The following is a 15,356-nucleotide window of genomic DNA, read 5'->3' on the forward strand; positions in this document are numbered from 1 at the left end:
TGACTAGAAATTCCCATTCATCTCCTCTAGTAGCTTCGTCCGAACATGGTCCACTTATCCGCCTTGCCCTCACACTCGGGGTTGAGACACTTGGTCTCGCCAGGGACAATACCCTCGGGCTGCTCGAAAGGAACACAAAGACTCTTCATGCCCATAGTGGCGGCCTTCTGGCTGTCGGGGACATCAGACTGGTCGTCGGCACGGGTGGTAAGCTCCTTGATGCGGTCCTCGCACTTGGGCTCACCGCAGAAAGGAATGAGAACAACGTTCTTGCTGTCGAGGGCAGGGAGGACCTCGTCCCAGTTGGTGATCTTGAGGCGGTGCTCCCGGAAGGCAGTCTCAGCCTTGTTGTACATGTCGTCGTGGATGGTGTCGAGAAGCTCAGGGATCTTGGTGGCAATATCGGCAATGGGGATGGTGCCCTTCTCACCAGTGTCACGTCGAGCATAGCTGACAACCTCCTTAGCAGCGTCCTTGGGACCAAACTCCAGTCGGACGGGAACACCCTTCAGCTCCCAGTCGTTGAACTTCCAAGCAGGAGTGTAACCCTCCCGCCAGTCCGACTCGACACGGACACCGGCCTTCTTGAGGGTGGCTCGGATCTCATCAACCTGCTCCTCGTGCTGCTTGCGGGCCTCGGGGGTGGTGTTCTTGTTGATACCGACGGGGATGATGATAGCCTGGGTCTTGGCGACACGGGGAGGAAGGACGAGACCCTTGTCGTCACCGTGAATCATGACCATGACGCCAATGACACGGGTCGACAGACCCCAAGAGTTCTGCCAGACGTGGATGTGAGAGCCCTTGTTGTGGGGATCCTCAACGGTGATATCGAACATCTTGCTGAAGTTCTGGCCGAGGGCGTGCGAGGTAGCGCCCTGAATACCACGGCCGTTGGAAGGAATGTAGCCCTCCACAGTAGTAGTGTAGTAACCACCAGCGAACTTCTCATTCTCGGTCTTTCGGCCACGAACGACAGGGACGGCAAGAAGCTTCTCGTAGACACCTGCGTAGAGCTCAAGGATCTCCAGCACCTCAACGCCAGCAAGCTCCTCAGTCAGATGAGCAGTGTGACCCTCCTGCCAGAGGAACTCTCGAGTTCGAAGGAAAGGGGTAGTTTGCTTAGCCTCCCAGCGGACGACAGAGTTCCACTGGTTGAGGCGGAGGGGAAGGTCTCGGTGGCTGCGAATCCACTTGGAGTAGTAGGGGTACATGACGGCTTCGGAGGTAGGACGAACTGCAACGGGAACCTCGAGGTCCTTGTCGCCACTGTTCATAAGTAAGTATGAGTATATCAGAAGGGCTCCCGATGAAGCACTTACGCCTTGGTAACCCAAGCCAGCTCAGGGGCGAAACCCTCGACGTGATCCTTCTCCTTCTCGAGCGACTTGGAGGAAAGGAACATGGGAAAGTTGGTCTCGTCGACACCCATCTCCTCGATATGGGCCTGGAACCATTTTCGGATCTCATTCCAGATGTGCATGGCGAGAGGACGGAGAACGAAGAAACCCGAGATCTCGGTGTAGTACTCGACCATCTCGGCCTTGAGGACAACCTCCTGGTACCATTGTGGGAAATTCTCGGCCTTAGAAACAGTGATGCCGATGATGTCGTCTGTCTTCTTGCCTCCAACGACAGGAAGGCTAGCCTGCTTGGCGGCCTTTGCAGCCTTCTCGGCGGCGAGGCGGGCCTGCTTCTCGGCCTTCTTCAAGGCGCTCTTAGACTGTTCGGGGGCGGCGCCGTCCATTGTGATGCGAAAATCGGGTGTTGAAGTGAAGATGAAGAGGAAAGCTAGAATAGAAGATTCAGGCTTTATAGTCAGCCGAGAGCAGCCTTGAAGGTCCGTGAAAATACGGAAATAACTGGACCGGAGCGAATCTTGGGGGGAGAAGAAAGAAGAAATGCTTCGGAGTGTGAGTCGAAGTCGAGGTCGGACATGACTCTGTGCCCCGCACTCGCAGTCAAGGGAGAGTCGTGCGGGAAGGAAGGAGGGGCACGGCACCACTAGCCAAAAATTCAGGCCTGACACGCGCCCAGCCAATGGCACCAACAGCCGCTGAGCTGCACCGACAGCAGGGCAGGAGCCAGGGGTTCAGGTGGTCCGTGCTATCTTCTGTCAACTGCCCTTGCTCAGAGCCAACGTCCAACGCACAGCGCTGTACCCGGCGCCGGAACAACCGGGCCTCCGGGGAAAAAAGTCGGAGGGGCAGGCCAGCGTACGGAGCTTCACAGCTTCTGGTAGCCTGGGCAGAATTTCCTGACGCTTCGCAAGCCCTCTCTCTCCCTCCCCACGTTGACGAAGCCGCCATTCCCCGTCAACGCTACCGATAGCTGCAGCCATGGCCGCCCTGTTCGAGCAGCCCCGAAACGGCACCCTTTTCCTGGGTGGCCAGAAGATCTCTGGTTCTGATATTAGAGACCAAAACGGTATGTGTCTTGTCCCGCCTTTCTGCTAGGTGTTCGGGGGGAAGTGGGGGAAGCATCGAGACCGATGTTTGATATTGGTAATATCAAGACGACACATACTGACACGGCGCAGTTCTTGCTACCCAAGCGATCGCAAATGTTGTCAAGAGTTCCTTCGGCCCCAGCGGCCTCGACAAGATGATGGTGGACGATATTGGCGTAGGCAACTCCGATCCCCTGTCGCCCTCGAGCATCCTTCTCACACTGCACTAGGATGTTACTGTCACCAACGATGGTGCCACGATTCTCAGCCTTCTCGATGTCGAGCACCCCGCCGGCAAGATCCTCGTCGACCTTGCGCAACAACAAGACAAGGAGGTCGGTGACGGCACCACCTCTGTTGTCCTGATCGCCGCCGAGCTTCTGCGACGAGGAAACGAGCTCATGAAGAACCGAATACACCCTACCACCATTATTACCGGTTACCGACTTGCCCTGCGAGAAGCTGTCAAGTACCTCAACGAGAACATCAGCACCAAGGTCGATGACCTCGGTCGGGAATCGCTCATCAACATCGCCAAGACCTCCATGTCCAGCAAGATTATTGGTGCCGACTCCGACTTCTTTGCCGACATGGTTGTCGATGCTATGCAGGCTGTCAAGTCTACCAACAACCGAAATGAGGTCAAATACCCCGTCAAGGCCGTCAACATCCTCAAGGCCCACGGCAAGAGCACTCTGGAGTCGGTCCTGGTCAAGGGTTACGCCCTGAACTGCACCGTTGCTTCACAAGCGATGCCTACACGGATTCAGGATGCCAAGATTGCTGTTCTGGATATGAACCTACAAAAGGAGCGCATGAAGCTCGGTGTTCAGATCACCGTGGACGATCCCCAACAGCTGGAGCAGATCCGAGCTCGTGAGTCGGGCATGATTCTTGAGAGGGTAGAGATGATCCTGAAGGCGGGAGCCAACGTTATCTTGACCACCAAGGGTATTGACGACCTCGTGCTGAAGACATTTGTTGAGAAGGGTGCTATGGGTGTGCGAAGATGCAAGAAGGAGGATCTCCGACGAATTGCACGAGCGACTGGTGCCACTCTTCTCAGCACTCTCTCTGACCTGAATGGCGACGAGAAGTTTGATCCTTCATACCTGGGTTATGCCGAGGAGGTTGTCCAGGAGCGCATCTCGGACGACGAGTGCATCCTGATCAAGGGTACCAAGGCTCACTCTTCTGCCTCTTGCATTCTCCGTGGCCCTAACGACTTCACCCTCGACGAGATGGAGCGCTCCGTCCACGACTCTCTGTGCGCTGTGAAGCGAACTCTTGAGAGTGGAAGCATCGTTCCTGGCGGTGGTGCTGTTGAGACTGCCCTCCACATCTACCTTGAGGAGTTTGCCGGCACTGTCGGCTCTCGGGAACAACTTGCCATCGGTGAGTTTGCGCAGTCCCTCCTCGTCATCCCCAAGACCCTGGCCGTCAACGCCGCCAAGGATGCCGCCGAGCTCGTGGCACAGCTGCGATCAAGGCACGCCCTGTCGCAGCGCATCCAGGAGGGCGACGGAAGCGAGGACGAGAAGACGATTGCGCGCAAGAAGGGCTACAAGAACTACGGCCTGGACCTCGCGCGCGGCAAGGTCGTGGACGAGATCAAGATTGGCGTGCTGGAGCCCAGCATCAGCAAGATCCGGCAGCTCAAGAGTGCCGTTGAGGCCTGCATCAGCATCATGCGCATTGATACCCTGATCAAGTTGGATCCTGAGCAGCCGGCGGATGACGGACATGGCCATTAGATGAATAATGAGTTCGGACAGGGTCAGGTATAGAATTCAAAAGCTGGCAATTGTCTGTTCATGTGTAGTCTGTAACTGTTCCTTCGTGAGGTCTGTGTACGGGAGTCATGATGAAATGCAAGACTGGATTTGACATATTGGGCATTATGTGTGAATATGAATATGATGAGATGAAATATTGACATATATCGCTCTCGGCTTCATGGATTGAGTCTTGAAGTTGGGCGGTTAAGCAGTACAACACCTAGTGCAGGCATCTCGATGAATGGACACAATGCGGATATCAACTCGGCACGCACACGTGAGATACGCAATGAAATTCAATTAGTACAACGTCTCTCACGGGAGATCGCATCTTGCACTTGTTCCCACTCTTCCCCCTCAAAATCCTCTTTGAGCCTGTCGACTGAATTTTCCTAGGACGTTTTATTTTTATACAATGGACTCAAGGCCACGTCTAAGAAATCAGCAACTTGCGCCCACCGGGGCCTTGGTGTGTGTGTCCGCCCGCCAGTCTAATGCTCCATCAACTCTTCTCTTCCCCTTCCTTATAAAAAAGAATACTCTTACATCCCACGGGGATCCCACTTAACCGACGACCAGCTTGCCATCCTCAGGGAAATCGTACTCGGGGATCTCGAGGTTGAGAGGGGCAGGACCCTTCCTTATTCGGCCGGAGATGTCGTAGTGAGAACCGTGGCAAGGGCAGAACCAGCCACCATAGTCACCGGCCTCGCCGATGGGGACACAACCCAGATGGGTGCAGACACCTGCCGACATGTTAGCATCCATCATCAAAGAATTGATGGCTTGAGCATCACGTACCCAGCATGACAAGCCATTCGGGGTCCTTGACACGCGCGCTGTCCTCCTCGGGGTCTCGCAGGGAGGAGATGTTGACCTTGTTCGCCAAGTCGATCTCCTCCTGGGTTCGGTGTCGGATGAAGACGGGCTTGCCTCGCCACTTGATAATGACCTGCGCCCATTTAGTGATGCTGCCATGATGATCCGGAACCCTTTCCAACTCACGTTCTTGCCCTCGGGGATGGTGCTCAGATCAACCTCAACCTTGGCCATGGCCAGAACGTCGGCGGAAGCAGACATGTTGACGAGGAACTCTATCACGCCAGCGTCAGCAAATCATCAATTGGCCATGCCGGATGCCATGCCATCAGCCAGCAACGCCAATTGCATCCCAATGGCACGGCACGCCCGCGTGAATCCGGATTCAACCCACCCTGGACGGTGCTCTTGGCACCAGCGGCGCTGACGGCACCGAGGGCGCCAACCATGAAGTACGAGTAGAGCTTGTTCTTGCCCTCGCTGCCGGAGGAGACGTAGGCACCAAAGTCGGGGATCTTGGAGCCCTTGGTCTCGCCCTTGAAGGGGCTCGAGTAGGCGGCCGAGGCGGCAGCGCTGTCGGGGCGGACGGCGGTGGTGCTGAGGGCGCGCACAGCAGGGACGGCGGGCCTGGCAGCCGCGCGCAGGCAGAGGCGGGAAGCGGTCGCGAGGGACGCCATCGTGAAGGAGGAGGTCGTGGGGTGTGGCGTGGATGAACGGGTCGTCTCCAAGGGAAGGTTGAGGTCTTTTCCTTGGTGTGGTATCGGCTGATGATGCTTTGCCGAAAGTTTTGGGTGAAAAGTGCGGCCTGAGGCTGCAAATCAGCTTCGAGCTCGGAAATTGGCGACTCTTCATTGGCCCGGCCACTTTCGGGTGGGGCTTCCGGACTCTCCCGGGCATCTGGGTTCTCTGGGAGCTTTCGCCATCACGAGGATCGACCCAATAGAGACAGTCATTGCCACGCAAAACCACATATTGAAGTGTTGAAATATGAGCAATTGGCCCTCACACGCTGTCAATACCATCATTCACACTTTCCACGGCTCAATGGATCCAGCTTGTTGTTGATGCGAGGTTCATTCAATGACCAATCAGCAAACGACCCTTTCGTCCGTCACTCTAACAAGGCCTGGCCATACCCTTGTAAAGCCCAACATGATACAACAACTTCCATGATATCCGTCTCCCACTCTAATAAGTCTGTCTTCATTATCATTTCAATGCATCCTCCTCAACTCCTCAATCAAGTTCCGCATGTCTTCAACACTCGGTCCAAGCCCCTCGCACACCAACTCCTGTTTCCCTTCGTCCATGTCCAAAAACCTCTCTACCATTTCTCCGTCTATAAAGCGATATGGTCCATCACTCTCCCGGTTTTCATTTCGGAATGACCGCCACAACTTGAATTCAATATTGCCTGGTGCATGGATGTACTCTTCCATTCTCGATTGAAACGTCATGAGCAGGTCCTGATACTGCGGGGCGATGTCTCCGTAAAGATACAGCGAGCCCTCAGCCTGATGATACTGTTAGCCCTGTTTAAACGATGAACCAGATATACTTACGGATGCAAGAAACGCTCTCGGATGCACAATAGTATTGTCTCCCGCTGGAACATGGAGCTTCCGGATGCGATTGATCTGCTCACCAATGCCAATCTCACTCGTCACCTCGAGTCTGCTCCGGTCTTGTTCAGTTGGAGCATCTGCGTTCCGCTGTAAAACGATGAGATTTCCTTGAGAGTCGGCCTCCAGCCATCTTTCTTCGTCTAGATGGCAGAGAGAGGTTGTCCAGATAGGCTCATAGTGTCGTGCTCGTTCTTCCAGCTTGGCCTTGCGGCCATCTTGTGCCGGAATAAACTCAACCAGGGAGAGAGACTGCATCAGGTCGCCCACGCCGATCATGTTGCCCGAGATGTCCAGATCCACGGGAAGTGCAGCCGGTCTGTAAGCTGCAAGCTTCTCTAGAGACCCAGAGCTACTTGTGTCCTGCGAATAGTTGTACACAACCACCGTCTTGGACAGCCCGGCCACAATGTAGTCATCCATCATCCCCAAGCATCGACAGGGTCCCTTCAGGTTGTGGGAAACAATCTGATACACCTGGCGATGCTCGTCAACGCCGAGAACGAGGATTCGACCAAGAGTCCCGTTGGCCTCCTGAACCTGGCCGTCGTTAATGAAACTCGTCCCCACGATGAATCGTTCCGTGAGGTTTCCGCCGGCATCGGGAAGTTCGGCACGGATCACGCACTCGACGATTTCCAGTGTGCTTGAAGCATTTAATAAGAAGGGTTCCCCTAGCTCCTTGAAGACAATCTCATCGACAAGTCTAAAGGAACTGGTAACAACCTCCTCATTGAGAACCAGTTCCTTTTTAATCGAACCCAAGCCAAAGGCCTTCAAGCCTGGAGAGTACGCTACCCGCCTGACCGTCTCATGGACTGGCAAGGCCTTAACATGAGTTAAACGCTCTTTGTCAACATGGCAGATCCGAATATGGCTATCCGTAGACAAAACGATCGAGTCTGGGAAGGCATGAGAATCAAAGGGGGCGACGAATGTAGCGTCGTCGGCCGTCGTGGCGGAGAAGATAATGCGACCTTCAGAGCTGTAAATAAGACTCGCGTGCTCAGTCGTCACAAAGACGTTGGATGTCCCGTCGTCTTGGGGTAAGACGTGTAGTCGCGCTGGATTGCTGCCCAAAGTGACGCTTTTGCGACCAGAGACAGCGAAACCTTTGATAGACACGTTGAATGTGACCACAGTTCCATCCTCCATCGCAACTAGTAGTGTAGGCCCGGATGTCTCTGGTGGGTGAAGCTGAACAAGTGCAATATCTCGCGGGACGGTGGCACTGTCATCGGTCTGTCTCATGGATTCTCCATGAAGTGGTTGAAATGTTGCCATGTCGATCAAGGATATGCGACCCGAGGACCACCAGCCAACTACGCCGATATCAGGTGGATCTCGAGCCGCGTGGATACACGATATCTGATCCGGTTGCTGTGACCCAGGCTCCGCCTGAGTTTGCTGGACATTGACCGCCAAGTTTTGCAATAGATTTAAGGATACAAGGGATGTTCCATCAACCGACAGCAAAGCCCACTTGGTGTTTGCTGAGGCCCTCGTGATGCTCTTTCCAGTCGGGACGTCCCATCTGCTGACGGCAACACCGCTCTCCGGATCCAACAAGACAACAGATTTTGAAGTGATTTGAAGCAGCTGGCCGTTGGGGAGGTTTGACGCAAGGAGGGTCTCTGTGTCTTGCTCCATGCCTTGAAAAGAGTATATCTCTTCAATCCCCCCATCGGTATCGAAACTCAGGATCCTCGTCTCCGTGATAGATGATACCACCAGTGTATCCACCAAGTCGGAGTTGTAGGAGCGAAGAGTAAACAGACCCCTGGTTCCATCCAGCTCATCAAGGATACCCCTTTCTTCAAGCCCGACACCGCTTCGGATACTTCGAAGGCTTCCATCTTGGTATGCGCCGCAGCCTGCGACTATCCTGGACTGTCCGGAAGAAAATGCATTGCCAGCCTGGGCGTCACCCTCCCTGTTGCCCATGTCCATAATCGAGAAATCGAGGATTGGTGCGTTGTTAGACAATGACTTGATCAACAACATCGCATTAGTCTCGGGATCGATTTGGAAGAGCTGAGAATCTCCGTGATGGGAGGCAACAAAAAGGGTGTTGTTGCCCATATAGACCAGGCTGGAGGCTCTTGAGGTGAGAGCGGGCGATTCCCCAAGCTTCATAGGCACGAGTGTCATACCAGTAACCACGACACCAGTAGCTTCCACGTTAGTCTCGATCGTCAACATGTCGAGCCGTCCGTAGTCGTCGGCCAAGAAATAATGTGTGCCGTCATACTCGGCCCAAGCCACGAAGATCCTTGGGTCTTTCAGACTCGAAGATACGCTTCTGTGGGTAAGACCATCGTAGTAAGTGAGGAGGGTCTCGCCAACAATAAGCAGACCGCCCAGATGAGCCTTTGCGCCTTCGGTATTCCGCACATGGTAGCGCTTCTCCTCATCCAGCGGGACGGGGATAAGCATGGAGGCATAAGGGTCGGGAATAACAACGTCGAGTTCTCTATCTTTGTGAGGATCAAACTTGGACACCACGCCGCCCTTGTCGTCATGAGTTAACCTATAAATGGCTAGCCGAGCTTCCTCTTGCTCCATCTGAGACTTGTATAAAAAGGCGATGGTCGGATGGCCGGTACGGCTGTGGATGAAGGTGCTGGCTTTCATGAAAAGCTCCGTGAGTCTGACTTGATCGAGGACCTCCAGTTTGTTGGTAGAGCCCTTGCGTGTCGGGAGTCGAAAGACGTTGAGCACGCCCTCCCAGAGGTGCATGGCCAGAAACCGTGCTGTTGGATCCACTAGACATTTGTTCTGGCTTTGCGAATGGCGCATGTAGGGTTCCGATAGATCTTCGATAACTCGCTCGATGGTATCAAGTTGCTTCGTCTCGGGGTTCCATGCAAGGTTGAAGTACTGTAGTCGATCGGTGCCAATAAACAGTAGGTCCGTCTCGGATCCTTTGGGTCGCAATCGTTGCAGCATTGATATTGTGCCATGGATGAGTTTGGTCTGCAGGCATTCCATGCCTTCTTCTGTTAGACGCCATATCTCCAACCGGTTCGCCTTGCTATGGCATCTCAATCAGCATCTGGCAAGGCATCTTTGCGGAACAAGAGAGCTCTTACGCTACAACCAGGTCGTCAATATCGGGGTCAAGCACGTTTGCGCGGATCGCATGGCGGATGCTCGTGGCCCTATGGATGGGCGCGACGTACGCCATGATGCCTTATTCTCAGTTGGGCAGGAAATGGCGGGGTGAGGGAGTGGTGATGTTTTGCTCTCGATGAGAGCTATCCCGAGAGCTCCATGTGAGGTGCCGTTCAGTCTCCAGTTCAGCTGCGTCACTGCCGCCGGAGTTAGGACGGATTACAGCGGATGAAGTGGGGGACCGGGGGCCCAACTTCAGGATTGCTCATGTTATCTAGCGGGGCGCTAAACAACCATGGACGACTGGGCAACCACAACCTACAATCGGCCTCAAATGCTTCCAGCTGAGCTGAATGGAGCCACCTCAGCAGATCCAGTTCTCTTGAGTGTTTTGCTTAGTAGCAGCTATGAAATTATTAATTTCTCATCTCATTTATTGCTAGAAGCAATCTTTAAGCTCACTGTTATCTTGTACCAAGGTACCTACCTCTAGCTAGAATTCTTGACAAGCCGTCCATGACACCTCCAAGATGTTCGACGGGAAGGAGCTTCATGGGAGTGCCTTCCCTCAAGGACCACAAGACCCAACATGAAAACTTCGAGCAAAATCAAACATGCCGACCGATCTTACAAGATCAACAACCTGAATTCAACCCCTTGCCCTCCATACCCCAACTCAATCTTCATGTTTCTCTTTACCCGAGCATCATTCTAGGCGACCCATAGCAACACCCCGACATGGACGACGGGGCTCACCCAGGCTCAACTGCCATCAACTACGCCCTCAAGCACCAATGTTTCCGTCGTCACAGAGATGCCCCGTACCGATTCCAGGATCAGCTTCCCCAACTTCGAAAAACTCTTCACCCAGTAGAATCCGACGGACTAGTTCACCAGCCAGGCATGATAGATATCCCTCTTCCTCGTCCCAGCATTCAACTACAACCGCCTTTCGAGGGCGCGGCATACTCGTTGCCGGTAGATCCATTCGTACCAAGTACGGCATTATTCCCATTTTTGGGACAAACGAAACAGCTACGACTGCCATCTGAGGCTCTAGACACAGGACACAATGCAGAGAAGGATCTCCAACAATACTTGACTGACATCTATAACAAGAGTTTCTGCGATATCTTGAGCGAGTGGCTCCCATTGAGCCCTGTCAATATTGATAACGATGAAGCACTTGACTTCCCGTCTACTACGATACGATGGAAGTTGTTGGCGGATCGTGAGCTAGAGCTTGAAGCTATTTCAAGCTCCGAAGAAACGCAGAGGATCCTACACGAGGAAGAGGTCTTAAACCAGGCAGAATATTACGATGACTTGTTTGCGCTGCGCAAGGCAAGTGAAATAGTCTTGTATGGGCGATGGCGCTGGTCTAACACATCGACAGCGGCCGAAAGCCTACCCTGAGCCACTGTCCGTCCCACTCTCCCCAGCCTCTGACCTGGATGAGCCCTTTGAGCCAAATTCGGACGTTTTGGTCATTGATCTCACTTCGGAACCGAGAAGTCCCATTGACCCGGCCGTTGAGAAACTGCAGCAGGACTTGCATGATGGCTGCTTGGACTCGGAGCCCGCAGCTCCATCAACCATGCCCAGTTCTCCCCCAGCACCTCGAGCCGTCTTCCTCGGTGATACAGAAGACAAGGCATCGCATTACAAACTTGATGTGCCTCTAATGCCATCCAGCCCCAGGGGCGGTCAAGAGCTGCAGCATCACGGCGAGATCCTTGCGCTTCAGGGGATAGATATTGGGGACACAGTTCAACCGCGAGAGGAGCCTCAAGGCTTCTTAGACGAGGAAATGTCAGCTATTCTGGCGGGATATCATGCTCAGACAACGCAGATGCTGGAGAACGAACGCCCAAATCCAGCGGAGTCGCTTCTGAGGATGCCCGTTCCGGCCCTCGACTTTCACATACCTGACCCGGACTGGAGTGTGCAGTTGTCAACCCCCGAAGATCAATTCCAGTGGCTACGGGAGAACCTCATGTCTGCCTTTCAGCTGGATTCTTCAATCCAACCGGCTGGCTTGAGTACTTCACTGAAATGGACGCCGGTACCCCATAGAAGCGGCCAAATTTCACTGAATGAGGAGATGGAGCAGCTTGGGCCGGCCAGTCGACAATTTTTGATGTTGGAAATACCTCGTCTGAGTAGCCGCAACTATATCAACAAAGCACCTGGATTGAAGATCCTCCAAGTCTTGGAGGACGAGGAAATGGAAGCTGAAGCCCCGCCTCCTGAAGCTCTATCTCCTGAAGCACCAACTGTAGCTGTATCTCAAGCAACTGCTACCCATGGCCCGCGCCCCAACTTGCCCGGTACGCCGCGTTGTGCGCTCTCACTGGATGATTTGTTGAAATCTAGATACCAACAAGGTCGCCAGACTTTAAGGAGGAAAGTTGGGGAAGAGTCAACTGGCCTCCTCTTGGGTTCTAGTGACCCTCGCGCGACGAGTAACTTGTTATCCAGCTTTATGGAGCTTCGTCATGCGAAGAAGCCAAAAACAACACACAGTACTACCCAGCAGCCTTCTCAGCAGCCTGTCCAGCTGTCAACACAACGGCCCCTTCCGGCCCCATCGCCGTCTCAGCTCCCAACAAACGAAACCACTGTCGAAGAGCAAGCCCCAGAATCTGGCAACCATGGAATGAGGGATGTACCGACCCCAGAGTTCCATGTTCCTACTGATGCTTGCCGCTTTATTGTTTCCTCGAGTTTGAGTCGGAGTATCCTTTCACAACTGGACAAGTCATGGCCAAGACTCGAGCTCGTGGATAGGGATTTCTCTCAGTACAACACAGTTGTCTGGTCCTCTGGCTCCGCCCAGCGGAAGGAGGTCATTTCCCGACTATCCTTCGAAGCCGATGTTTCTATTTGTCCATCAGCCGGCATAATCGTCACGACGATGCTGAAAGTCCGGCAAAAACCTCTCCCCGGTTCAACTGCTCTGCCGCCGCTTCGCGAACGAGTGCAGATTGTGAGCACCAAGTACGAATATCTCTTCATCCTCGTCTCAGAGTCAAACCCAATGGGGGAATACGTTGGCTCACCAAGCGCGTCTGACATGTCAGCCTATGCCGATTTCGTGGGTTTCACGGCGAGTCTCCAGAGAGGCATCATGACATACCTGGTCCCGGGTGCAGAATGTACCCTTTCAAAGTGGATATTGTCGCTGATGTGCCGCTATTCTCCGCAAGCGAAGCAACTTGGAAAAGCTCTCGACTTCCACGACACAACTTGGGAGCTGTTCCTTCGTCGGGCAGGTCTGAACATTAACGCAGCACAAGTGATCTCGGAAGCTCTAGTTTCAGAGTACGACAACCTGGGGCTCGCCAACTTTTTGACCATGACTTCAGAAGAACTAATATCGAAATTTGGTCCTATTATGGGAGGTGAAAGAGTGCTAAGGGATGTGTCTCGAGGTTTGCACCAGCTATGGTTGTGAGAGTTTGGTAGGACTCCGAAATCACGAGATAGCAGATCAATGAACGAAGACCTATCTTTGGTCCCTGGCCGAGTACGCGATCTTCGATCTCAGAGTGGCTTACGGGTGCTGTAACATATGGGGTCCTTGTCGTGATGGCTGCAGACGACCAGTGGTTCGAGATCTCTTCCTAATGTCAACTCTTTATGCACCCGATTGTCGCCAATATGCGAAGCCAATGGACAAGAGAGGCTTCCGGTCTATGCCACATACAGCACACGAAACAACGCCCGCCAGGGCTGGTGAGGTGGTTCTATTGCCTTGTCCCCTTACCGTCTACGTTTATGCGTCTAATCATGCAAGTAACCGAATTCTACAGATGGGTCTGGTACCCTGATTGACAAGCTGGCCATGGCACAAGGACGATTTAACACACCTCCCACATTGGGCGAGGTAGCGTCCGCGTTGGAAGTGTGCCATGCGTTGACTTGAGGCCGACATAGACGACGCGGCGTGAGGGATTCGTCAATGTGACGGATCGTGATGCCAGGCCATAGTAGTCAGAGATGGAGTGTGTGAGCCAGCGCCTTGGGGATTGTTAGTAACCTCGTGTTGGGGATAAGATGAAAAGGGGTACTGACTTGAAGGCGGCGCTTTCGTCGGTACCAAACGAGTCAAACACCATTCCCGAATCGACTGTCTCCTGCGAGACCTCTCGATGGGCATGTTTCCATGTGGCCTTCTTCTCCCTCAACTCCCTCATGGCACCGTTCCTGCCCACAAACACGATCTCCTCATCCTCCGAGTCCATCTCCTCGGCAGCACTGTCAATATCCACATCTTCAACCTGCTGGGCGCAGATATACTGCCTCACAGGCTCCTCCAATGCGCGGACCCAGGTTCGCACAACGGGACTCCGTTTGGTTGCCTCACGCAAATCACGGGGCACCTCACCAACACCGAGTCCCGTAGCACTACCAGTCTTGAGCTGCTGCTTCTTGCGCGTGGCCTGGAGACGGATAGTCTTGTCCTCGACGCGCTGACGGATGCCGTGGTCCCAGAACTGAGCGAGCTGGTAGGGTACACGGTGGATGGGGTGCGTAGGATGGACCTCGTAGTCGGAGGGCAGGGGGGGCTGGACGTTCGGGACGTGCATCAAGCGGTCTGAGGATTTCCACGATCAGCTGGGCATTTTTGGTTTGGACACCGCAAGAAGCGAGGCGCAAATCATGTCATACCGTTCTCCCATCGTCGGCGCTGGCGACTCCCCTCCTTGCCCTTGAGGATCAAATCACGCCTGCGCTGGCTGTCCCTCCTAGACGGCGGCCGCCTGGGAGTCTCAGTCGGCTCAATACCCTCCTGGTCAATGACGACTTTGCGATCGCTCTTCACCTTGGGGGCTTGGTCGATGGGAATGGAGAGCGGGCTGCCGGTGCCACGAGCGACGGGCGACACGCTGAGAGATTGAAGGGCCGAGATGGTCCAGGCATCGATGTCGATGGCCGACTTTCTCACGGGCGTGGGAGGCGACTGGACCGGGAGAGCCGACGCAGCAATCGGCGACGAGAGCTGCTGGTCGGGAGGTGGGACGGCACTGTAGATGGCCATGATGAGTAGATTGCGGGGAATTGAGAGATAAGGCTATATCTAGGTTTGGAGGAGATGAATGATGTTACAGATGGATGCTCCGGATAGCAATGGCAATCTGGGAGGAGGAAGAGAGATCCCTAGGACTGTAGGTGATGAGAGAATAAGAGAAAAGCCTCTTGCCGGGGTGAGGAGGAGGTGGTGACTTGATGGATGGATGCCATCTTGAAAGGCCGATACGTATCGACAAGGACGAGGTGATTCATCCTCGAGATTAGCCAATCACATGCTGGCACATTCCCACACGAGGAGCAGGGGATCCATCCATTCTCCGTGTGGATGCAAGTCACCTGTCGGCCGCCTCCTTCCAGTCGAAGCCTTGGATGCGTGGGCGTGAGTGCGAGCATCAAGTTCCTTTGGCGGATGAGGCTGTTCTGAAAGCGGCTACAGGCGCATACTTTTTATCTGGTGATTGTTCCAGGTGATGCTCCCCCAGTTCCTAAGCCATCGCCATCACATCACCACCTTGGCAGGCAGAATAGAATACGTAC

General features: G+C 54.1%; 5 protein-coding genes across 5 annotated transcripts; 1 reads left to right on the forward strand and 4 right to left on the reverse strand.

The window, feature by feature from the left end:
• Positions 1-26: 26 nt before the first annotated feature.
• On the reverse strand, positions 27-1,747 carry LRP88_13922 (proline--tRNA ligase; the record flags this gene model as incomplete). Its single annotated transcript, XM_083250278.1, has 2 exons — positions 27-1,269; positions 1,323-1,747. The coding sequence occupies 2 exons, from the start codon at positions 1,745-1,747 to the stop codon at positions 27-29; spliced, it is 1,668 nt and encodes a 555-aa protein (XP_083094612.1).
• Positions 1,748-2,339: 592 nt separating this feature from the next.
• On the forward strand, positions 2,340-4,203 carry LRP88_13923 (chaperonin-containing T-complex alpha subunit TCP1; the record flags this gene model as incomplete). The annotated part of the gene is made up of 3 exons (XM_083250279.1): positions 2,340-2,427; positions 2,540-2,625; positions 2,680-4,203. 3 exons carry the CDS (start codon positions 2,340-2,342, stop codon positions 4,201-4,203), a joined length of 1,698 nt encoding a protein of 565 aa, XP_083094613.1.
• Positions 4,204-4,791: 588 nt separating this feature from the next.
• Positions 4,792-5,723, reverse strand: LRP88_13924 (ubiquinol--cytochrome-c reductase catalytic subunit RIP1; the record flags this gene model as incomplete). Its single annotated transcript, XM_083250280.1, has 4 exons — positions 4,792-4,973; positions 5,029-5,179; positions 5,233-5,321; positions 5,441-5,723. The coding sequence occupies 4 exons, from the start codon at positions 5,721-5,723 to the stop codon at positions 4,792-4,794; spliced, it is 705 nt and encodes a 234-aa protein (XP_083094614.1).
• Positions 5,724-6,450: 727 nt separating this feature from the next.
• LRP88_13925 (mono-functional DNA-alkylating methyl methanesulfonate N-term-domain-containing protein) lies at positions 6,451-9,855 on the reverse strand (the record flags this gene model as incomplete). The annotated part of the gene is made up of 3 exons (XM_083250281.1): positions 6,451-6,554; positions 6,605-9,702; positions 9,761-9,855. The coding sequence occupies 3 exons, from the start codon at positions 9,853-9,855 to the stop codon at positions 6,451-6,453; spliced, it is 3,297 nt and encodes a 1,098-aa protein (XP_083094615.1).
• A 3,790-nt stretch (positions 9,856-13,645) lies between these two features.
• On the reverse strand, positions 13,646-14,826 carry LRP88_13926 (uncharacterized protein; the record flags this gene model as incomplete). Its single annotated transcript, XM_083250282.1, has 3 exons — positions 13,646-13,805; positions 13,860-14,382; positions 14,457-14,826. The coding sequence occupies 3 exons, from the start codon at positions 14,824-14,826 to the stop codon at positions 13,646-13,648; spliced, it is 1,053 nt and encodes a 350-aa protein (XP_083094616.1).
• Between the last annotated feature and the right edge of the window lie 530 nt (positions 14,827-15,356).

Source organism: Fusarium phalaenopsidis (assembly GCF_050370095.1).
Source record: "Fusarium phalaenopsidis strain FUZ10S chromosome Unknown contig_32332, whole genome shotgun sequence".
Taxonomy (NCBI): Eukaryota; Fungi; Ascomycota; class Sordariomycetes; order Hypocreales; family Nectriaceae; genus Fusarium; species Fusarium phalaenopsidis.